Source organism: Penicillium solitum (assembly GCF_028829755.1).
Source record: "Penicillium solitum strain IBT 25940 chromosome Unknown utg000005l_segment0_segment0, whole genome shotgun sequence".
NCBI lineage: Eukaryota > Fungi > Ascomycota > Eurotiomycetes > Eurotiales > Aspergillaceae > Penicillium > Penicillium solitum.
Genome location: NW_027072125.1, coordinates 2,056,953 through 2,079,109, shown reverse-complemented (window position 1 = coordinate 2,079,109; position 22,157 = coordinate 2,056,953). Strand labels below are relative to the sequence as shown.

Genomic DNA, 22,157 nt, shown 5'->3' with positions numbered 1-22,157 from the left:
CATAGGGAAGGCAAAATGACGCGTTATTTGACTCCCTGGAGAGTCTCTTTGCTGTGTCTGGTCACACTCTACACTGAAGGCGTCGTACCTAATTCTTCTGCTATTGACGTCCTCTCGTTCCTCACAGCGGGTCTGTTCCCACTAGATGCCGCCGATAAGCAATGGGAGGAGCATTACTTGCCGACAATTTCAGCGCTTGAAGAATGCCTGTCTCGCCATGAGTCCTCTGTTCCTGGGCGTACGCTCTGGGACTTGTTTCTGAAGAACCTCTGGTCCATCGACTCGCTGGATGCGCTGGAAACTTTCTTCGGCGAGGTTATCCCATCGCTCCTGGCTAAATCGCGCGAGGAGTTGATCCATGATAGGGATAATGGGATTGCACCAGTGGAGGATGATCGCATGCGCCTGTCCAGGAGTTCGCCGCTTGGCGCGTTCGTACGGAGAGCTTATCTTGAATATACGCGGCTACAGTTTCACGACTCCGTGAAGCTCTGGACGGGATTTGTCAAATACCGTCTACCCACTTACAGCTACTGGAGTCGCAGACATCGCGAGGCTGAGGAAATCGCCGTTGATGTTAATCTACGCGATCTAGGACTGGATTCAACTAGCCACCTTTCACAGGTGGTGTATGGTAACATCGAAGATGATGAGGATGGGGAGGCAGAGGTCAGCGTCAAAGATGCAGAGCGACTGATCGAGTTCCAAGTCAGCGAACTGCAAAGTATGCTATTCTTTTCCGGTTTGTCACGCCCATGTGCTAACGGACACAGGGATGGGAGGCAGAGTTCCGGATGGAATGAGGGCTCAGCTGAAACGCATCATGACCTCAGAGGCTTCAGTCCCAGTAATGATGTACTACCTGGAGTACGTTATTGTATGCATTATTATCAATGTACATTGTTATTGACAAAATGCCAGATATCTTGACGCCTGGAGGGCTGGAGACTATACCTCAGCATTTGACAATCTGCACCGCTACTTCGACTACACCATGCACGCGAATCTCGACCGAAGCGCATATCAATTCGCTCTTCTGAACCTGGCTATCATGCAAGCGGATTTTGAGTGTTTCAGCGAAGCTATCTCAGCCGTGCAAGAGGCCGTAGCAATTGCTCGCGAGTCCCACGATATGAACTGCCTGAACTTCTGCATGAGCTGGTTGTATCACTTTGGCAAAGCCTTCCCAGAGCAGATGCGGGAAGTTCAGAACAGTGGTATGCTGGGTAACGAAAAAGAGGGCCTCGCTTTCCTCAAGGCCAAGTCCAAGGAGACTGACATGTGGTCTCTGATGAGTACCACATTACTCAGCGAAGCTAAGTTAGAGATGCAGCAAGTAAGGATTCTTGTTTCCTTTTGACGAAGTGAATGCTAATGACAAACAGGGAGAGAGTCTTGCATCAATTGCCGAATCCTTCGTGCGAGCATCCCACGTCAATGTGACAAAGGGCATGACGACTCCCACAGGTGCATACATGCTATTGCAGGGCTCCATGTACGCCAGGATAGGTATGATACTAAGTGTGTAGTAATTGCGATGGCGCTAATACAGCTAACAGGAGCTACTCACCTTGCTTGGCTGAATACCGAGATATTCCGCGAGTGCTATTCGGAGGGCCAACCTCATGATGACTTTGTCAAGATCACATTCCGAAATTGCCAAATAGTATGTCAGCTGGCTTCCTCTGGAAGTGTATAACAGAAATGCTAATTCATTATCTACAGTTAGCACAGAAAGGCAATTACAAGGAGGCATTCACACGGATGAATAAGATCGACCCAGAGAAGCTCCGATCTTTCAGATACAACAACGCCTGGACTTATTTTTCAGGGCTACTGCAATTGCGGCGACAAATTTGTCGGTAAGTACCCCCGACTATATTACTTCTTACATATCCATTTTTAACAACCTACAGCGACGACAAAGTGGCCGTCGAACACATTCTATCCCAACTCCAAGCAGTACAACTCCGAGACTTCGACATGCGCATGCTTCTAGCCTTCTATTCAATAGAATTCACCATGCGCCAAGGCGACTACGGTCGCGCCCTGAGGATGGTTGAGCAAGCCGCGCACTCCATGCAACCAGAGAACTTCGACATCCACTCCCAAATCAAGCTACTCTGTCTAAAAGCACAAATCCTCGGCAAATCCGGCCAACCGCAACGTGGCTTCTCTCTCGCCATGCGCGCAGCCAGCATCGCGCATCGCTCGAAAGTCCTCGCCGACCTCTGGGAAGCCATCTGCACACTAGCCACAGTGTTACTGAGTCTCCGTGAATTCGAAGCCACGGGCGAACTAGTCGAGAGCGTCATGCCCCAGGTCCTGGAGTCAGAGAACTACAGCCTCATCGCGCAGGCGTATTCACTTCTCGTGGACGCAAACATGGGCATGGCGGGTGAGTTGTGGAGCTTGCAGGGGCGGGACTCGACGTCTGCGAGAAAAGAGTACATTAACCGTGCTCTTGGGTATATTGATTCGGCGTATGATCATTTCGAGGAAATCGAGGATATCAAGGGCCAGACGGAGATGATGGCTAAGAAGGCTACTGTTATGCATCTTACGGGTGATCCGGTACTGGCTAATGATTATGCTGCCAAGTATCTGGATCTGCGGAGACTACGAACTGAAACATGAATACCTCCCAGAAACAATAATATACACTTACAAAAATTGTCTGATTGTCGTAATATAAGAAGATGACTGTTTAATAGGGTTACAGTATGATGATGATATATTCTGTCCTCTCTCGGTTTGCTATCATCTCACTCAACTATCGTGAACTCGATCAAGTTACTAGCCGGAATCATAATCCCAGGCCTGCCTTCATTATCTTTCGGATCCGTGACCCCTCCATAAATCCACACCACAGTATCTTCATGATCTCCAAAATTGCCCCAATCCCACCAGTCAAGTTTGCCTCCCTTATACCCATACCGGAATACATCACCAGGCGCTGCATTCTTCGGGAAATCACTCACTTCCCTCGTGAGCGAGCACGATTCACCCGGCCTTAGTGTCCGGAAACGATCCTGGCTATGACCTACATGGAACGGGTCTGGAAAGCAGAATCGGTAAAGGTGGTGTGTGAGTAAACCATTAAGTTCATGCGGTCTCCATCCGTCCTTTCCTCCAACATAGAGCCGGAATCCATTATTGCGGTTATCTATATCCTTGAAAATGAATGTATGAAAGATAACCGGTTTTTCCTCCAATGGATCAGGAGCTGCATTATATGTGACGGTAACAGTGACTGGATAGCAAAGTCCCCCTGATACATTGCGGTCTTTCATCGATAGCCTAGCGGGCCCAGCGACACTGACACTGAAGACCGGGGCGTCGCTCACCCTGGCAGATGGTGAAAGGGGTCTTGGCGAAGGGCCCGATGCTATATCATCTTCTATGTCACTTTCGATATTGATGATTTCAAGTGACTGATGTTGTCCGCCAGGTAGTACCATCGCAGGGAACTTTGGGACGAGTTGGTCATTATGTTCTACTAATGTTCCCCAGTCCCATAAAGAAATTTGACCACCTGGCCAGAAGATTTCGTACAAGTGGTCTTCAATGAATGAATCAAAGTAGACAGATGGCAAGGCCATCTCCCAGGAAACGGTGTCGCCTGGGGTAAGTTGCTTGAAGCATGGATCTGATGCGGGTACATCTCGTGGGTGGAACTGTTTTGCGGGTAACTGGCTGGGCTCGACCTGGATGGGTCGTAGCTCCTCGTTGGATTCATGGTGGAGTATTATTATACCCGACTGGCTAAATCCATCTTCGACGGGGTCCCAATGGATGATGCATGGTTCCTTTTGTGGATCATCTGAATCCCGTGTAATCTTGAAGGTCAAAGAGTAGGAATCTGTATAAACGGGATCAAGCTCTGGTTTTGCTTCGAAAGTAAGAGTTAGACGGGGAGATCCGGATCTGTTTGATTTAGTTTGCTTGTCAGCTAGTTTGTTGGTGGATCATCGTACTGTCTGTCTGCGGCAGAATATCTGGTAAGGGATGTGAGCTTCTCGTCCATTTGTTCCGGAGTCATTTGGATTTATCGGAATTATCATGGATAAAGAAGGGCAGACTCCAGTGATTGAGATTGAGGAAGTTAGAAAAAGGAAAAAAAAAAAAAAAAGTATGGTGAGGGGGTTGGCTACGGGTCACTGTTACCTAGTTGCCCGGGTGGCTACTATGCTGTACACAAATCATCTCTCGATCTGAATTGCTGATGTGTCTCAGTTCGGTCGATTTGGCATAGTTTCAGTTTTTTTTTGTTTTTTTTGGTGTAGACTGCATTTCAAAACAGACGCCTGTGAGCTTTTGCACCTAGTTCTGACTCGACTTGATTGACAAATTAACGTGGAAGAGTGAAGAGATCGGCAAAGAAGAGGTTATATGCACATACCCCCACACCATCTACGGAAGCTTATATTAAACTTTCGAATGAGAGGGGAAATCTATCTAGAGGTACTCCGTACGGAGTACAGCGATGTCTATTCAATTGATGTTGCACCCGTTGTAAAAGCCCGTGAATCCACGGATATATATTCAACATTATCCCTGGGATTAATCCGTTTGTAGTTCCTGTTCTAGTACGCATATCAGACTGGAACTCCAAACAAGAGACCGATAATGTAAGATAGGCGAGACACACTATTTGCCGTAGTTCCGAAGCAATGGGACAGAGGTCCTTGCCAAACTTTAGTAGATGAATTGCCTTTATTAATCTCACACTCTTTGATATGCTTGGCCGTGTTTAGCCGAGATTACTTTGAAGAATTGTCTGATTGCGTGCGATTTTTGTACTTCTAGCGTGGGGGTGTCCTCCATTCGTATCCGTCGCTCCACAGCCCTATTTCAAGCGTTTCCGCATTCGGCCGAGAAGGTCTTGTACTTGGTAGAATTTACACTATATAGAAGTTCCAAGTGAGGTGGAGTAGTAGAGAATCAATGAGTTGTGTTTATATTTACAGCTGTATATAGCTATATCGTTGATAACTTTCTAGATATCAACCTCTTTTACCTCTTTTATCCTATGGGGACATCTATATAAACCCGCCCCACCTATTCGGAGTTAGGTCAGTGTTCCGGTGCCCGCACGAGAGAACAAGGTTTCGGGATAAAACCCGGAATTCGAAGTATCAAAACATAGTGAATGTCATATTTTCGGAGTTCAGTATAAAACTTATACTAATCTATACAAGTCGGACTATGTAGCCATTAAAATATTATCTTTCATTTACTTCATAAACTCACCTCCATCCATAACTAAACTCACCTACACACCATGTTGAAACACCCATCCCCAACCTCATCATCCTCCCTAGAAACCAAACGGAGTCCCCTCCCCAACTCCAAAAGCTCAATAAAAACCAACCGCAAAAACCTCCCAACCTCCCCACCACTCACATCAGACCAAAACCCAACCCCAACCCCAAAACCCAAACCAAACAACCAAACAACCACTGAACCCCCAGCCCCTCCATTCCGCAGCGTCTCCGCCTGCAACAGATGTCGTCTCCGCAAACACCGCTGCGACCAGCGCCTGCCTCGCTGTGAGTCATGCGAAAAAGCTCAAGTCCGCTGCGTGGGCTACGACCCCCTCACCAAACAAGAAGTACCACGCAGCTACGTAGCCTTTCTCGAAAGTCGCGTCAACTATCTCAACCAGGTCCTCATCGACCATGGCATCGGGTTCAAGCCCGCTATCGCCTATGATGAGGAAGAAGCATTGAAAATGGAAGCTGGGCAGTCGCCGAGGTTTGAATCTCGCGGGCTGAGAGATGCAAGAGAATTACCCGAGCAGATGCAACCGCAGACACAAGGAATGGGCATGGGAATGGGCGCACGAATGTCCCGTAAGAGGAAATTGACCCAGTATGCCGAAGACGCCATCCCTACCAGACAAGTCAAGCGCTTGGCGCAGTTAAATGTCCTTCTCACGGAGTTGTTGACAGATGGATGTCAGCATCGGGAATGTTCCCGTGACCCGACGAGGGGATATATGCGTGCTGCTCGTAGACATCGCGTGCAGGATGATTCGCTTGAACAGAGATTGCCGTGGTCGCCGCGGAGCTTTGATTCGATTGATCATAGTGATAGTCGCACGACGAGATCTGTGTCGCCGGTGTCATTGCATGAGCCATATCAGTATCCCAGGATGGCTGCTGGGCGTGGTTCGTCTCTGCTCAGTGCGGAAACTGTCTTGGGATCAGATCATGGGAGTGGAGTACATAACACGAAGAGACAGCCTGGGATCGAGATTGATTTGGGAGATTTCGAGTCTGAGATACCTAATATCAAGCCTGTGGCTGAGGGTGGTGAAGTGAGAAAGACCAATGTTGTTCGACGGTTGGATGTTTCGAGTCGTGCTTCGTCGCCGGAGAGGGAGGGTGGTTCTAGTCCTGAGCCTAAGTTTGATATTGCTGCTGATCTTCTGCGGGGACGGAGGGAGAGGGAAAGGGCTAATTATGATTTGCTGGATGAGTTCCTTGTTGACTGGGCTGAGTGATTGTTCGTTACCTTTCCTGTGGGGGCGAGGGGCAAGTATGTATATATGAATATAATTATCAGCCAGACAGACTTGATTTAGGACATAGTATGTTGAAGAAAATAAAACAAGTAATTCATTCTGTCAAGGCTAAACTCCGCATAAGCAAACCAATTTCTTAATAATTATCATCACATGCTAAAACGGAACGCAATATCAAACTATATCGTAAATCGTGTTATCTCTTCCCGACTCATCACCAGCCCTACACAGCAATTGCCGTTACCGTAGAGAGACCGGAACCCATGGCGTCCTTGAAAGTGTCGACCTCGACACTATAGTTGTGCCCACCTGTACGGAGAGCGACATTCTCTTGATCCTGGCTGACAGCAACCTCCGCAGGAAGATCGTGCTTCGCAGGCCAAATTTGGTGACCCGCAGCCTCTTCTTTGGCGTGGTGTTCTGTGACGACTTCGCGTACAGTTTTCTGGAAGTGAAGTGGACCCTTCTCCATCTCGGGATGAAGCTGGCCGTTGACGAAGACACCAGCGTTGAGGTTCTTCTGCGAGTGTACACACAGGTACTTGTCCTCAGACATGATTCGTTTGTACATGTCGCTGATGAGATTGAAGGCCTCGTCAGTGGCGTCCTTGTGACGGTAGACTTCATAGCGCATCACACATTGCGTCGGGCTGGTAGGAGTGAATCGCTGCATGAAGAAGAAGTTGGGACTAAGGAGGTTCAATGTTAGTCTTTTGATAGAATCTGCGGAGAAGGATATTATATACTCACGAGATATTGAAAGAGGCATTAGGCCAGAAATAGGTAGTTGCTATCCGGAATCCCTTCTCGATCTGGTCAGGTCGCGGGGCACCGTAGTGTTGGATGTGGCCGGCCTTTGTGTTGACATAGTAGGAGTTGAGGTCTGCGATGGTGGGGATATCGGGGTGAGCGACTTGGCAGTGATAGCACTCATTGTAGTTATCGGCTAGGATCTTCCAGTTGAACTCGCCCTCCATATCCCATGTGTGATCGAAGTTATATTCCTCGAAGTTGTAGTGCTCGAACCGGGGCTGCTCGTCGACGCCCTCGAAGTCGTCTTTCCAGGCAACTTCGGGGGTCTCGCTGGCGTCCAGATTCACCCAGACGAATCCATTTCGGTCAATGTGCACATGCGCGGGGAAGAGATCGTTGCTGTGGAAAGCAGTGATGTTTCCATTGTTGTCTTTGGCGACGATGAACTCGTAGCCGGCGGCGTCGTAGCGGACACAGTCACCGGTGTTGGGGACGCGGTGCTTGTGTGTAGTAAGGAGCCATTTGCGGGAGAAGATAGATCGGCGTTCAAGCTCGTACATATCCTGGGATGTGTACCAAGAAGCGGGTAGAGCACGGATGGGCTTCTTTTCATCCTTCGCTGGGACAGCGGATGTACCGAAGAAGTTCCTCAAGAAGGACATTGTGAATACAAATTTGATGATATATCTTTGTAATTGAATAGGTAATAATGATAGTTGCACTTTTGAAGTTGCTATGGACTAAATTTGAACACGGCGACGTCTACGCTTCTAAATAGCCACCACAATCGCAGTCAACTCACAAACCACGGGGCTTGGAACAATCTCTCCGAAGTATAAACCGGATCTCGACCTTTCGAAACCGAGTCCGGTGACATAGTTGGAGACTGATTGAGTTCAGATTGCCATTTCTGGTGGGCGATATACCTGAACACCGATCAGGTGACCGGAAAACTATAAACCGGACCGAGTGGCTTGAAGCCTATCAAACACTTCTCTCATTGAAAGGAGTCTGATGTGGCAAGACGGGCAGCTGATAAAGCCCCGAACCGTCAACGGTTCGGGGTAAATCCGACCCACGCCGGCGGTTTACACATACCTTAAATGGAAGTGTTTGCCAATATGACGGGGCTGGAAAACCGGGGTATGGGGAGAGCGTCCATAAGTACGAGTATCGCAGGACCTTTCATAAACCACTGGCCATGGCAAGGTAGATTCATTTCCGGAACCGCCGGCACCAGACTATGTTGCAGTAGTCACTAGAAGCAGGGGTTGAGATCCTTTTGCTTTTGCGACATTTTCGGAGGTAAACATCGTTCACCATTTTGTTGCATGATCAAAACAGAAGTTCATCGACTGAACCTACTTGATTTGCAAAGATTCAGAAAGAGAAAGGATTCAGTTGCCAATGAAAAGGATGTTTCAGGGAGAAACATTTGAACCTCCAAGAATATCCGCCAGTGGCGTATTTCGGCAATGAGGGGGGTCGAGACCAACAAAGAGCCAGTCTGGAGGGCTAACGTGTGAGCTAGTAACGAATCCTTGTCTCTAATATTAATATTATATTAATGAATATGAATTCCAAGTCGCTACGTGTCTCGACTTCGAAAAACACGATGAGTCAGTTCGCGTCAAGCTTTCGAGAATATGTCCCGTGCTGCATGAGCACTAGTCCAAGCAACGTCAGCAAAACAGCGGTGATCCTGATAGTTCCCATCAGAGGTCGAAAAAACATGTCCGATAAAAGCGCCAGGTCAGAATACATTGGCGATCAATGCACTAGATAAGCAATACAGCAAGGCAAACCTACGTAGACACGGCAAATGGGGGGTTATCAGGTCTCAATGCAGAATTAATATAAATACATACTTATGTACTGCATACATACTCCGTACGTATGTAGGTAATTTAGATAACCCAGGTAACGCACCCGCATCGGTCCGGTATTAAATCAGCGCTTAGAATGATTGGCTGAAAGGAGATCGAATGATCACCGACTATTTACAGAATAAACACAGCCCCAGCGATAGGTCATTTTTTTATGGAGTCGATCAACATATGTATTTTTTATGTACTCCGTATAACAAAGATGCAATATGCAGTCGTAGATGGTACACCGCAAAGTCACAAAAGCTTAACGCCACTCTCCAAGGTGTAGATACATATAACGCGCGAGATAAAAAAACAAAGGCTTGCAATTGAAGCATGTGACACGTTAGCTATACAGACAGATTTCCAAAAAGTCGCATGTCGGGAAATCATAATTAGAACATAAACGAGTAAATGAACACCAAAATCGTGGCTACGGTGGCAACCGTATATTCGAGCTCGAACCAAGCGGCCTGGCCACCGAAGGCGATCTTTTTACTCTTCTTGGTCGGGTGCGCGACACCAGTCTTAGGGTCGCGGGTCAAAAGTTCCTCACGCTCTGGCATCCTGGGCGGGTCGATCGCATAGGAGACCGGGGTCCACAGCGAAGTACAGATGAAAAGGAAGGTGAGCGGGGGCCAGAAAGCGTGAGTGATGAGGCAGATGATGATATCTCTGAAGCCAGAGTTCTGGGCGAAGCAGCGGTAAGAGGAGATGACGACTCCGACGAGGGTGACGTAGACGAAGGCAACATGGAAGCTGGCCATGTAGTTGAGCAGGATCACGCGCAGACGGACGAACATGTTCTTAGACCTCTTTGGGTCGCGCTCGTTCAGAGCGGAGCCCAGAGAACCCGTTGGCTTGAAGGCTTGGGTTTGACCACCCAACCAGGTGGGCAGGAAGAAGGAGCGCACAATGCAAAGAGCGATGTAGGGCGACATCCAAAGTTGATAGCGGGAGCCTCGTTGACCTGTATGGTAGCCGGCCGGGATGAACAGGGCCATCTCGCAGAGACGGTTGGAGATGGTTGCGGCGAAGCAGGACCAGATCAGCCAGCGGAGTTGCTCTTCAGTCGCGAAGGCGACCAGACGCTTGCCCCACAAGAGGATGATCGGGATGGCAAAGAGGGAAAGGGTCAGCAGGAGGGTGTAGACACTGAGGGTTGCGTAGAGGAAGCCAGAGAAACGCTGAGCAAAGGTCATCTCTCGAACGGCATCACCCCAGAGGCAGAACTTCAGCTTGACAGCGGTGTCGACGGTTCCAATTGCCCATCGCGTACGCTGCTTGAGATGTCCACCAAAGTCTTCCGGCACGGTACCAAATTGAAGAGCCTCGTGAATGTATGCGGTTCTCCATCCTCTGCCAAGCATGAGTGTGGAGGTCGCGACATCTTCAGCCAAAGAACCAAGCGGGAAGTTGCCAATCTCTTCGAGAGCCTCGCGTCGAACAACGTAACCGGATCCAGTACACCAAGCCACACCGAGTGCATCCTTGATCGGCTCAATAACATGCACGAAGAAATCCAGACTCTGGGCAAGCGGATCGGATGCAGGGGTGTTGTAGAAAAGCTGCGGCGGGCATGCAAGGGCCATTTTGGGATCCACCAATAAGTGGGGAAGGATCGCGCGAAGCCAGTCTTGTTCGGGAATCTGCAGATTGTCAGTCAGTACACAAATTTCAATTTTCAATGTAGACTGGGTATTTGTAATTTACCATATCAGCATCCAGGGCGGCCATGAACTGGCCGGCGCCTCCAGGCAAAAGGTTGACTTGATCCAGACCGTAGTTCAGGTTACCTGCCTTGAAGTGGTGGGGCTTTCCAGGGATCTTTTCACGAGCCATGTAAATGACATTGGGGTGATTCACGGCGAGTTCGTTGCAGGCTGCCTCAAGGCTGGCGGACTTGGCGTCATCTAGAATGATGATCCTCATCTGGTCGCGGGGGTAGTCCTGGTCACACGCACCACGGACGGTATCGATAACAACATCGTCGTCCTCTCCACAGCAAGTGATAAACACATCCACCGTAGGACATTCATTACCGGTCAATCTTAGCTTGGCACGGCCTCTCTTCTTCAAAGCCATCATAGTCCAGCAGTTGTGCATGAGGGAGGGGATTGCAACAGTAATTTCGATGGCCACAAAGACCCAAGCTCCAGCGTATGAGACATGGGCAATCCTTTGAGCCATAATAATGCAGAAGATTCTCAGACCAAGGTAGAACAAGTAGATTCCGGTGTTGGCCAATGTGAGAAATGGTACCAGGAAAAACACCCATCTCTTCCACCCTTTCCATGTTTCGGCATCATCGCGGTCGTGAATGCGAGCAATGGATCCGGATTTCACCCAATCCTTTTCAAATGCTGGAGGAGCAGGTGAGGTCACCAGGGGAGCTAGACTCTGGTGACTTTCCTGGACTCCATTGTTTTGGTACTATACGGGAGGAACTTGTTAGGCCGTGATCTATACCGAGAATAAAGAGCACAAAGAAAAGACCGGTACTAACTAAAGTTGGCGAAGCCGACCGGGAGTCATACGGCGTCCGCGAGTCCCAATCAGAGTGACCCGACATTCGAGCGGTGGGTTGAAGCCAAACAGGCTGGCCGTACTCATCGGTAGGGAAATGACCCGGTCTGATTGGAGTAAGAGGTCTTGGAGAGACTGGTGAGGGTGAGAAAGGCTCTGGATGTTCAAAGCTGTTGTTTGGATGTAAGCCGCTTCGATAGGTATTCAGCTCAACCTTTTCGTCCTGATCGTCAGGACCATATCGTTTGTCCATCTCGAGACGAAAGGTTATAGATTATGTCAAGTCAAAAGATGAGGAATGTGGGATATTGAAAACGTTGAGTGTACGTTGAAAACGAGTGTGATCAGCCCAAAGAGCTGGAATGGAAGGATGGAAGAGAAAAGTCTCACATTCCTAGAGTATTTTAGCGTACGGTACCGGCGATCTCAAAGGGACCAGATGGTTAAGCCCTGAGGCTAGTGCGGCCAAGGACCGAGGGTGCATGACCGTTTTTGGATAGTCGCGAGCAAAAATAGATTTTTCCCATGTTTTTCTCAATTTTTTTCAACGTAATGTTTCACTTTCAACAGTGGTTTCTTACGCAATGTCTCTGATTTGGTTAGTATTTTCTGGTTGCAGCAAGCGGGTCTTGTCTTGTTTCTATTTATTTTATTTTATTTTAGTATATTTTTGTAATATTACAAAGTTTCCATTTTTATTTTCCAAGGTTCTATTAAATTGCCACCTAATCGGACCAATCATAATATATCATAATATACTAATAAGTGAAGGTTCCCCATCGGGTACATGATGTGGTTCCCGTACCTGATCTGTACCTGAATTCTCGTATTGGCTCAGCTGCATACGTTGTACTTCCCGTACATGAGCACACCATTACCACGCTAACCTTTCAAAAAAGGACCCCCACTCAGAGAACCCCGTTCTTATCAACAAGACTTGTGTGGTCAACGCTTAGTTCCAATCCGATCGTCCTAAACATACTAACCCGATGCATCTCCCCGAATCCACCCATCCGCCCATCCACATATTGTGTGGGATGTGATACCGAGATTTCGCCTTTGCTATTCGCTGTTCAACTTGCTAGTCGTTTTTCTTTTTTTTCTTTCTTTTTTCCCCCATCTTCGAGTTGCTTATCATTTTCACTCGCTCACTATCGTTGATTTCTTTGCTTTATACCACTTACGTTTGATCATGGTCTTTGGAATAGGGCTGATCGTCAATGCGGTCCTGGTGGCCATCCCAGTCGGGGGAAGCGTTGGGGCTCTTATGGGAATTGACGCCCACCGAGCCGCTACGGGTCAGAAGCCTCTATTCACCGGGGGGGACAATAACGATGGCACCGACTCCGGCAGCAGCAGCGACAGCACTGGCGGTGGCAGCGGTCATGACACTGTCACGAACAACGGCGTGCAGAACACCCAATACTGCGAACTGTCTTGGGGAATATCCCCACCGTCAAAGACCGAGCAATACACCCGTAAGTAACCTCGAACTACCAGCCCAGGTGCTGTTGACCCCTGAACAAAGACTAACCGAGACTATAGTGAACCCCAATCAATGGGGTGTGACAAAGACTTCGACAGGAAACGGCCTGTGCATGAATGTATGCATTGAACATGACCCATCTATACTTTTCATGAGGGCCTACTAATGTGGCATCTTAACTTAGGTCACAACGTTGGTCAACCAGACTTATGCAGCCCAGACTGCTCCCGAGTTCTCCATCACCTGGCAATTCGACCCTGGCCCTCAGACTGCGCCTGTCCACGGATACCCAAATATTCGCGTCGACGATGTGTTGCCGAAGGAGATGGATAAGATCTCAGAGTTGTATCTTGACCTGCATTGGACATATGGACTGGGTGACACCGCTGCCGCGTCAACAGATGTACAAGCGTTGGCAGACGCAAACCTTGCCACAAACGTCGCAATTGATATGTTCTTGGACACCGATTCCGACAAAGCCCTGAATGGAACTCAGGCGAAATTCGAGGTCATGGTTTGGTTCTGGATGTCAAACGAGGAGGCCCAGCCTCATGGATGGGGGAACCCAGGAATCAACAGGACCGTGGGAGGAACGACATTGTGAGTTGAGAGTTAAACTTGTTTGTAACTGACATCCCTGCATACGCTAACATTCATTTTCATCAGCACACTTTACGAGGGTAAAAATGACAACGGACAGTATGTTTTGTCCTGGGTCCCGGAAACGATCGTCGAGAAGTTCACTGGAGACATTTACCCTCTCATTACCGATCTGTACAACTTGGAAGGAAGTTCCTACCCGGCTAAGGACGACTACCTTGGCAGTCTCAGTTTCGGAACAGAAGCCTACTCCGTGGACAAAAATGTCACATTCTCAGCCGAGCAGTACAAGATCGACATCAAGAGCTGAGGATGGAGTATAAGTATATTGTATGATTATGAGCATGTATTTTCCGGCATTTTCTATTCACATATTCACGTCACCACACATCAAGCGTTACACGTCATGTCAGTTCTCAAATTTCATCTTCATTGTCTTATCTTTGATACTTAAGTTCGATACTTAAGCTCGGGTTACTCCGGGCCTAGTCAATTATTTGCCAAGCCTTCAACCCCTGAAAATGAGGACGAATTATCACACTCTTCCAAATCTCCTTTTAGATTATGAGTCCAATCATTCAAGATAAGCTGGTTTCGATGTCCCGAGCTCAGCTACTCACCCGTAATAAGAACGCGCCCATGCCAAACTCGGCCAGTTTCCGAGATTCGTGATTTCTCCGCAATATGAAGCCGCAGGTGCAGGTATGCGCAGATGACACCATCAGACGTGATAATCGTCGCATCTTCCATTATCGAGGCTTGCAACTAGCCAGCAGAACATCCAAGAAATATAAGAGAATACCCGCAAGCAATGGATGTTCACTATCATATAGACACTGGGTTAACTCTAGATTACCGCTTCTAGCTGTCCATCCTGTACGAGCTTCAAGCGACTCGAATACTCGAATATGGAGCATTCAAACGCAATTGATACCAAGTCGATCCATGAAGTATCCGACCATGAAGTACAATCTAACCCCGAGTCACCAGATGGGTTATGGCTCCGATTCCTTACCTATGCCAAATGGTATCCCAAGGACATGTCACACCCAGAGAAAAAGCTGGTCCTCAAACTAGATATCATGATCTTAATATTTGGCTGCCTTTCATTCTTCACCAAATACCTTGACCAGCAGGCGATCACCAATGCCTATGTATCGTATGTCGGCACTATCCTCAGTCTAGCAGACAACTCCGGTTACTAACAACTATCATAGAGGCATGAAAGAAGACCTTAATTTGCATGGCAATGAATTAAACTACATAACAGCGGTATTCTGGGCCTCGTATTGCACCTCCATGATACCAGCCTGCTACTGGTTAACGCGCACGCGGATCAACATCGCACTGCCAACCCTGGAAATCGGATGGGGACTGTTCACATTCGGCTGTGCTTGGGCGCAGAATCTGAATACGATATACGCAATGCGCTTCTTCATCGGGATCTGCGAGTCTTGTTCCTTCACTGGCGTCATCTATGTCATCGGTTCGTGGTATAAACCCGGCGAGGTGACGCGTCGGGTTGCGCTTTTCTTTGTCGCTTCTCCACTTGGGACTATGTTCGCGGGTTATTTGCAAGCTGCTGCGTATACGAATTTGGAAGGGAGACATGGATTGCCTGGGTGGAGGTATTTGATTCTAATTATATATTAAAGATTTTGATGTTCTTGGCACTGACCCGTTGGCAGATGGTTGTTCATTATTTGCACCATTATCACAATCCCTATTTGCATTCTGTAAGTCATATCCTACCCCGGGGCTATTCAATTGTTCATTTATCTAACACAGACCAGCGGATATATCATTTTCCCAGATGTTCCTCATCGCTCAAAGCCACGGCTCCTAACAGCGGCCGAGCATGATATTGCCAACATTCGCCTGAAAGGTCTAACAGCACCAAGCGAACTAAAAGTCTCCCGGGCCATCTTCAAGCGAGTCTTCGGACGATGGCATTGGTATGTCTTTGTCGTGCATTGGACCTTAATGGACCAGAATTTCACGCCATACTCGACGCCCTTTAGTCTATATCTGAAGGCTAAACCAGAAATCTACTCTGTCTCTCGGGTGAACACCTTACCGACGATCGCAACGGCGCTGTCTGTGGTAGCAGCGCTAGTAGCGGGCGTTACCGCAGATCGTCTGCGAAATTTCTGGATTCCTTCCGTGGCGACCAGCATTCCCGTCCTGATTGGTGTGATTTTGCTCGTTGTCTACAACGTTGGGGAGACAGGACGGCTAGTCGGGTTTATCCTCACAGGATTCGAAGGCGGTATGTGGATTCTGAATACAACACACAGGCTCTCTGGTCTTGATGTTATCTTCCAAATAATAATAAAAACGGCCTGGATATTGACTTTTATCACAGCAATTAGTCCGCTCAGTATGAGTTGGGCGACTATCACCATGGCTAATGATGCCGAGGAACGCGCTATCGTCACGGCAAGCATGAATGCGATCGGCCAAGCCATGGCAGCATGGACACAGATCTTTCAGTATCCGGCTATTTCTGCCCCATTCTTTCGAACGGGATTCATCTCGAATCTCGTCACTACTATTGCGCAATTTTTGAGTGTTGGCTTGATCGCCTTTCTTGTGCATCGGGACACGCGAAAGGAGCGGTTGTCTTCGAATGTGTGAGTATTGAATTGCTTCATTATATATACATATACAATATATATAAAAGATTATCCCAGTTGGAAACCACACAATATTGTGCCATTTGTTTAGGGTTATTAACGTGTGGAAATGCCGAAGCTAGTCACAACGTGGTTAAAGAACGTGGCGCGGCCCAAAGTTTTCCATCTGCCGTCTTTGCAATGTCTTGGCGTCAAGCACGACATCCCGGGGACCCACCTTTAATCTAAAATTTTTAAGCAATATATCTTCTTCGTATAATCCCTGTTCTTTCCTTCTTTATTGTTCTACTATCTTTAATATATACACGGTCTCTTGAGAGGGCATACATTTGACCATGGCCCCTCCCATTGAGCCAGAAGTTACTTCTGAGACCCAGGATGACTCTCAGACTATCACCCGGCCTCGGTCGTCTTGGTACCGCTCCATTCCCTTCCAAATTGCCGTTGCTAGTGGTGTCTCATTCACTGCACCTGGAATGTGGGATGCACTGAACAACCTCGGAGCAGGTGGTGCAGCTGAGCCCTACGCCGTCTCTGCGGCGAATGCTCTGGTCTACGGATTGTTTGCCATTGTTTGTGTCGCCGCTGGTGCAATCAACAACCGTATTGGTCTTCGGTACGGCCTGGTTCTTGGCGCGATCGGTTACCCGATCTACGGTGCCGGTCTGTACACTAACAACTACCACCCCACGACATGGTTCCTGCTCTTCGGCTCCGCGCTGTGCGGTATCTCAGCCGGATTTTTCTGGGCTGCCGAGGCCGCAATTATCATTGGTTACCCTAGCCCCAAGGAGCGCGCTTTCTACATTGCTATCTGGCAGACCGCCAAGTCTTCCGGTCCGATTGTCGGCGGTGCAATCAGTCTGGGACTGAATGCACAGAGCTCCAAAAAGGGAACAGTCAGCGCTTCGACTTACATCGTCTTCATTGTCATCATGTGTCTCGGTCTGCCGATTTCTCTCCTGCTCAGTCCCGCCGAGAAGGTGCAGCGCAAGGACCACTCTCTTGTGATTGTCGACAAGAAAGAAACCTGGGCCAAGGAATTTAAGGCTGCCTTTTCTCTGATCTTCACTCGCCGCGTCCTCCTCCTCCTCCCAGCTTTCTTCATCAGCTACTTCTACAACGGCTTCCAGAGCACATTCCTGACCACCTACTTCACCGTCCGATCTCGCGCATTCTCATCGTTCCTCACCAACTTCGCCGGAATCGCGTCTTCATTCATCTGGGCCGCCCTACTCGATCGCCAATCCATCTTCATCAAGACCCGCGCCAGAATCGCTTTCTGCTCCATCATTTTCCTGGTCATCGGCACATGGATTTGGGCTACCGTCCTGCAGAAGCAGTACTACGACGCACCTGAGCCCCCGATGTTCGACTGGTTCACCAGCGGCTTCAACAAGGCCTACGCGCTCGTCTTCTTCTGGAACTTCAGTGGCCAAGCCTTCCAGCAATTCCTCTACTGGCTGGTTGGTCAGTACAGCACCGACATCTCATCTTTATCCTACCACTGCGGAATCCTGCGTGGATTCGAGGCTCTGGGACAAACCGTTGCATGGGCCATGCAGACCGAAGGCGGTGCCAACCACTTCGTCAGCATCGGTCTCAACTTTGGAATCACTGTTCTTGCCTTCGTCCCCACGTGGATTGTTCTGTCTGAATTGGAACACAGCCACGAGGTGCAGGTCACCGTGGAGGATGTCGCGTCCAAGACAGCCGGCGAGTCAACAGCCTGAGCTCGTCACTCGAATTGAGTCATTTGATTCTTCGATTTGCATGGTTCTCCGGATTCAACCCGGGAACCCACGTTATTATTTTAATGATAGATAAGATACCCCCCCACATGCTCTCACTCAACGCCGAGCATTATGTATAAAAATGTTATAGAACTATAGAACCTTTCCACAGTCAAAACTGGGAAATGGACCTCGGCCGATTGGCTATTTTTATTTGAACTTTCTCCAAGGACTTCTGTAAGCACTCATTATTAAATCGGTGTCACTTTAAGTTACGCAAGTATAGAGCTATTGAGACCTAGAGTATATTGGAACAAGAATAACCGGCCGCTCATGCGGCCTTTGTCTTTCGGGACATAAGACTTTGATAATCCGATCTATTTGACCTGAAAGGATATTAGGAACAATGTGTACCAACACTCTGATGTCTTTTTAGATGTATGTGAAGACGGTCAAAAGTATAAATATATGTAATATATATAACCAGGGATACATCCTACATATCACAATCGATCCAACTAGATGGCGGGTCCCTTCGTAGAGGGTATGGGAGGTTGGTGGTTGGTAGTGCGGTACGCTGCGACCACTCTTCATACTCTGCCAGTGGAGAATCAGTCAGGGTAGGTGGAGTCGAGTCCTCGGTGGGATCTGCTTGAGTTGGGACGAGATTGTCTGTCCAGAGGAGAGACAGATACCCACAAAAGTCTAGTGGCTTGTTCCACATAGGCGTCGCCGTCAAGAACCATATAGACCGCCGATTGAGAAGTGCAACGGACTGGTGCTGGTGTGAAGATATCGTCTTGACCCTGTGACCTTCGTCACAGATGACTCTGTGGAAGGATATGCAAAGTTCAGATGTGTAGTGCCTACGACGAGGGGGTTTCTTGGAGCCAGAGGCGGGCGTGGAAGCGTCCTGCAACAGAGCTAGCTCGTCACGCGCCTGAGGTAGAGTAAGAGTGTCGCCTTCCTGGTCGCCTTCCTGATCACTCGTCTGGCTCGTTGTGCGGCTCATCGTCAGTGATGTGGTCCTCGTCAGGAGACCATTGAAGAAGGTTTGGATTAACTTTGGGGAGCGCCAAAAAGCCACCAACGTTTGGCTGCATTAAAGTTTACCGTTTAACCGGGGTATACGCCCTGCGGCATCTATATCGGTCTTGCTTTCAGAGACTACCGGTAGTTTGATAGGCAATTCCATTATTCTAGCGGTCACACTGACCGGATGGAACTTTAGCCTTACGCAGCGTCTCATTTTACAACGCTGGTTTGTCGAGTCGATCGGAGATGTTGTCAAGTCAATGCACTTTGTTGAGGATTTGTCAACTGAAAGTTAAGGTAAACAAATCACAAGTTTGGTTTCTCTTTTTGTGATATCAAAGAGCGAATAGAGTAAGATACTGTATTAGGTGCTGTTGTATTTTGAAGAACAGGTTTATATAGACTCGAGCACTTGGTGATGGGGGTTTGATTGGTGGATTCAGTATCGGCTGCCGTAATTATCCGGGGCCCGGTAGTCTAAAGTGACCCTAACTCAAACGGCTAAAGGTTCCCCATTATTTACAACTGCCGGCCTTGTTGATCATCTATGTAAATCCGATGCTCACTGATGGAGGCTCAATCACCCAATTCACCCGGTGCAGCAACAACTCCCCACCGAATTGGCCAGGCTTGGTATGTGATCTATCAGATCTCGATCTAGACGAGTGCTAATTGGCCTTTAGTGATCGTTGTAGGAGGTAACACATACTCATATCTTTTAAGCAGTCAGTCAGTTGCTAAAAATTGAGGGGATGTAGAAAGAAAATCAAATGTGACGGGGCTTTTCCATCGGTATGGATTTCTATCCCTGTATTACGAAGTGGAATTAATACATTTGCGTAGTGTCGGGGTTGTGAGAAGACCGGACTAGTTTGTGAGGTTTCTGCTACACTGAGGAGACAAACGAAAGTGCGAGGGCACGTAATTATCCGGTAACCCGTTTCTATCTCTGGAAATATCTAACTATCCCCTAGATTCACATCGGATGAACAACGACTAGAGCAGCTTCAGGCCGAGTTGACAAGATGCCAGCAAAAGCTCAAAGCAGAGAAAGATCGAAGCGCAACTCTTCAACGGGAGTTATCCCGTCAAGAACAGGCCATGCTTCCACATAATCCAGAATTAACCACAAGCTTAGTCGAGCCTTCGGTGCCAGTTCAGGCTGAGAGACGTCCAGCTGCCGACCCAACATATGTGATCAAGCATATGGGTCGATTGGTCCATGATGAAAAGGGTGTTGGTCGCTTTGCGGGCTCAACGACTGGTGTTCATTTTGTTTTGACTGTTGAACAAGAATGCCAAAAAGCGCTCAATCTTTCCGGTGTGTTTGCGGAAAGTTGCTTCCGCCTCTTTTTGGCCGAACCCTCTCCCAATAGGGATTTTTCTCTGGCAACAGCCTCTTGGGATGATCAAATCATCAGACAGTGTCTGACTTATCCGTTAACACATTACCGCCAGCAAGCAGATGCTTTCATCCAGAAATGGGAAGCATTCTGTCCCGTCCTCGTGAGAAAACAACTCATGGCAGATATACGGGATTTGATGAACACAATATATAATCCAAGTGGTAACGGTGCTGTTGACTACTCTACTACATTGATATTGCTCATGATCTTGAACATCCATGAATCTACTGCCGATACCACGCACCAACTTCATGAGCGAAGTCTGGATTCCCTCACGAGACTTTCTTTGGCCCATAGCTTGATTGATAAGGTTGTCGGTCAAGGAAACCTTAAGGCTCTGCAGGCTTTATCACTTTTTGCACTTTACAATCAACTAAGTGGTCACTGTCTGACTCTCACAACCCTCAACGGCATGATTGTCAGCCTTGCTCAATCTTTGGGCCTCCATAGACACGCAAGGCGATTCAAAATGGGGGTTGGTGAAATTGAGCTTCGGAAACGCTTGTGGTGGTGGGTCTATGTGTTTGACAGGTAAGCTCCTTGTGTACAATGAACTTACATCCATGCTGATCATCCAGATTTTCTTCTATTCTTCACGGACTACCTCCCCTGATCAACGACGTCGACGTTGATAACGACCTACCTATTGACTGTCACCTAAATGACTTGGAGGCCACGGAGCTTTTTCATCCCTTGCCTGGGGAAAGAACCGCAGTATTTGTGTTCCTGCAATACGTGAGCCTTGGTAAAAAGCTCTCAAGAATCCTTGATCTTCTATATACAACGACACAGCGACGTGATGGTGCAAGGAAAATTACGGACTTGGACCGTGACCTCCGAGTGTGGAATCAAAATCTCAAAGCAAATGGTATCCTTTTTGATATTGGGATTACTGGCCTGCAGCATTCATCCGATGGTACCAACCATTCCTATGAAAGCACGACTATATGGCTTCAACTCATGGCGAACATAACCATGACTTTAATACATCGCCCTGGCCTTTCATTTGACGATACAACACCAGAGTTTGGCAATTGTCTCAGGGCATGTCTCGATTCGGGCAGCGCCATCTTGTCCTTGCTTGAAACATCCAACATCCCGAAGTGGCTTCGAAATCTGAGTCTGGTCGGACCGGCTACAATCTTTCAGTCTGTCCTCGTTCACATCTATTCTCAACTCAAATATCGCACGTTTAAGCCAGATGGGTTCCCAGCGCTCGATACTAGCATGGGCATGGTTTCGAAAGGAATCTCCATCTTGACAATGGAGAGTTCTCGGGCCACCCAAGCGCAGGGAGGCTTTTACTCCGAATCTGTCAGTGAGATTATTAAAACTTTGCAAACATTACTTTTGTCACTGCCAGTTGCGCAAGGCTTAGTGGAGACCCCTCATATGGTGAACGATGGCGTTCCTGTCAGTGATGCGCCCGAGACTTTTGACGAGCAAAACTGGAGTGGCAACGCATTGGACTCTTTGAACTATATGACGGCTTCTGACTGGATGGGTGATCCATCAGGCCCGTTCATGGGATTCATGGATTTGGGCGAGTTGTAATCGGAGATGGCCCGAGCAGTTGGTTAGGGCC

At 48.2% G+C, this 22,157-nt stretch overlaps 10 protein-coding genes across 10 annotated transcripts; 6 read left to right on the top strand and 4 right to left on the bottom strand.

Moving 5' to 3' along the window:
* Positions 1–15: 15 nt before the first annotated feature.
* On the top strand, positions 16–2,637 carry N7455_008414 (putative anaphase-promoting complex subunit Apc5; the record flags this gene model as incomplete). The annotated part of the gene is made up of 7 exons (XM_040959009.2): positions 16–724; positions 774–867; positions 922–1,336; positions 1,386–1,509; positions 1,560–1,666; positions 1,726–1,862; positions 1,917–2,637. The coding sequence occupies 7 exons, from the start codon at positions 16–18 to the stop codon at positions 2,635–2,637; spliced, it is 2,307 nt and encodes a 768-aa protein (XP_040810551.2).
* Positions 2,638–2,765: 128 nt separating this feature from the next.
* N7455_008413 (uncharacterized protein) lies at positions 2,766–4,027 on the bottom strand (the record flags this gene model as incomplete). Its single annotated transcript, XM_040959036.2, has 2 exons — positions 2,766–3,927; positions 3,978–4,027. 2 exons carry the CDS (start codon positions 4,025–4,027, stop codon positions 2,766–2,768), a joined length of 1,212 nt encoding a protein of 403 aa, XP_040810590.2.
* A 1,257-nt stretch (positions 4,028–5,284) lies between these two features.
* N7455_008412 (uncharacterized protein) lies at positions 5,285–6,508 on the top strand (the record flags this gene model as incomplete). The annotated part of the gene is made up of 1 exon (XM_040959005.2): positions 5,285–6,508. The coding sequence occupies one exon, from the start codon at positions 5,285–5,287 to the stop codon at positions 6,506–6,508; it is 1,224 nt and encodes a 407-aa protein (XP_040810604.2).
* An 88-nt stretch (positions 6,509–6,596) lies between these two features.
* Positions 6,597–7,986, bottom strand: N7455_008411 (RHO alpha subunit C-terminal catalytic domain-containing protein). Its single transcript, XM_040958978.2, has 2 exons — positions 7,280–7,986; positions 6,597–7,218 (listed from the first exon to the last, which is right to left on the bottom strand). The coding sequence occupies exons 1-2, from the start codon at positions 7,942–7,944 to the stop codon at positions 6,753–6,755; spliced, it is 1,131 nt and encodes a 376-aa protein (XP_040810605.1). The 5' UTR covers positions 7,945–7,986; the 3' UTR covers positions 6,597–6,752.
* Positions 7,987–9,531: 1,545 nt separating this feature from the next.
* Positions 9,532–11,929, bottom strand: N7455_008410 (glycosyltransferase family 2 protein; the record flags this gene model as incomplete). The annotated part of the gene is made up of 3 exons (XM_040959065.2): positions 9,532–10,799; positions 10,864–11,583; positions 11,657–11,929. The coding sequence occupies 3 exons, from the start codon at positions 11,927–11,929 to the stop codon at positions 9,546–9,548; spliced, it is 2,247 nt and encodes a 748-aa protein (XP_040810493.2). The 3' UTR covers positions 9,532–9,545.
* A 616-nt stretch (positions 11,930–12,545) lies between these two features.
* On the top strand, positions 12,546–14,212 carry N7455_008409 (glycoside hydrolase family 12 protein). Its single transcript, XM_040959061.2, has 4 exons — positions 12,546–13,154; positions 13,222–13,280; positions 13,347–13,762; positions 13,829–14,212. Exons 1-4 carry the CDS (start codon positions 12,869–12,871, stop codon positions 14,070–14,072), a joined length of 1,005 nt encoding a protein of 334 aa, XP_040810578.1. The 5' UTR covers positions 12,546–12,868; the 3' UTR covers positions 14,073–14,212.
* A 458-nt stretch (positions 14,213–14,670) lies between these two features.
* N7455_008408 (uncharacterized protein) lies at positions 14,671–16,399 on the top strand (the record flags this gene model as incomplete). The annotated part of the gene is made up of 4 exons (XM_065605873.1): positions 14,671–14,921; positions 14,980–15,390; positions 15,451–15,498; positions 15,556–16,399. 4 exons carry the CDS (start codon positions 14,671–14,673, stop codon positions 16,397–16,399), a joined length of 1,554 nt encoding a protein of 517 aa, XP_065460822.1.
* A 334-nt stretch (positions 16,400–16,733) lies between these two features.
* Positions 16,734–18,131, top strand: N7455_008407 (uncharacterized protein; the record flags this gene model as incomplete). The annotated part of the gene is made up of 1 exon (XM_040958985.2): positions 16,734–18,131. The coding sequence occupies one exon, from the start codon at positions 16,734–16,736 to the stop codon at positions 18,129–18,131; it is 1,398 nt and encodes a 465-aa protein (XP_040810574.1).
* A 496-nt stretch (positions 18,132–18,627) lies between these two features.
* On the bottom strand, positions 18,628–19,143 carry N7455_008406 (Helicase C-terminal; the record flags this gene model as incomplete). The annotated part of the gene is made up of 1 exon (XM_065605872.1): positions 18,628–19,143. The coding sequence occupies one exon, from the start codon at positions 19,141–19,143 to the stop codon at positions 18,628–18,630; it is 516 nt and encodes a 171-aa protein (XP_065460821.1).
* A 591-nt stretch (positions 19,144–19,734) lies between these two features.
* N7455_008405 (fungal specific transcription factor domain-containing protein) lies at positions 19,735–22,126 on the top strand (the record flags this gene model as incomplete). The annotated part of the gene is made up of 4 exons (XM_065605871.1): positions 19,735–19,799; positions 19,850–19,864; positions 20,141–21,103; positions 21,151–22,126. The coding sequence occupies 4 exons, from the start codon at positions 19,735–19,737 to the stop codon at positions 22,124–22,126; spliced, it is 2,019 nt and encodes a 672-aa protein (XP_065460820.1).
* Between the last annotated feature and the right edge of the window lie 31 nt (positions 22,127–22,157).

Bases quoted from the DNA above. Each gene is read 5' to 3' on its own strand.
- N7455_008411 (XM_040958978.2), bottom strand. From the start codon at position 7,944: ATGTCCTTCTTGAGGAACTTCTTCGGTACATCCGCTGTCCCAGCGAAG. The intron at 7,219-7,279 runs GTGAGTATATAA...GAACCTCCTTAG, and splicing joins AATGCCTCTTTCAATATCTC to TCCCAACTTCTTCTTCATGC.
- N7455_008409 (XM_040959061.2), top strand. From the start codon at position 12,869: ATGGTCTTTGGAATAGGGCTGATCGTCAATGCGGTCCTGGTGGCCATC. The intron at 13,155-13,221 runs GTAAGTAACCTC...CCGAGACTATAG, and splicing joins AAAGACCGAGCAATACACCC to TGAACCCCAATCAATGGGGT. The intron at 13,763-13,828 runs GTGAGTTGAGAG...CATTTTCATCAG, and splicing joins ACCGTGGGAGGAACGACATT to CACACTTTACGAGGGTAAAA.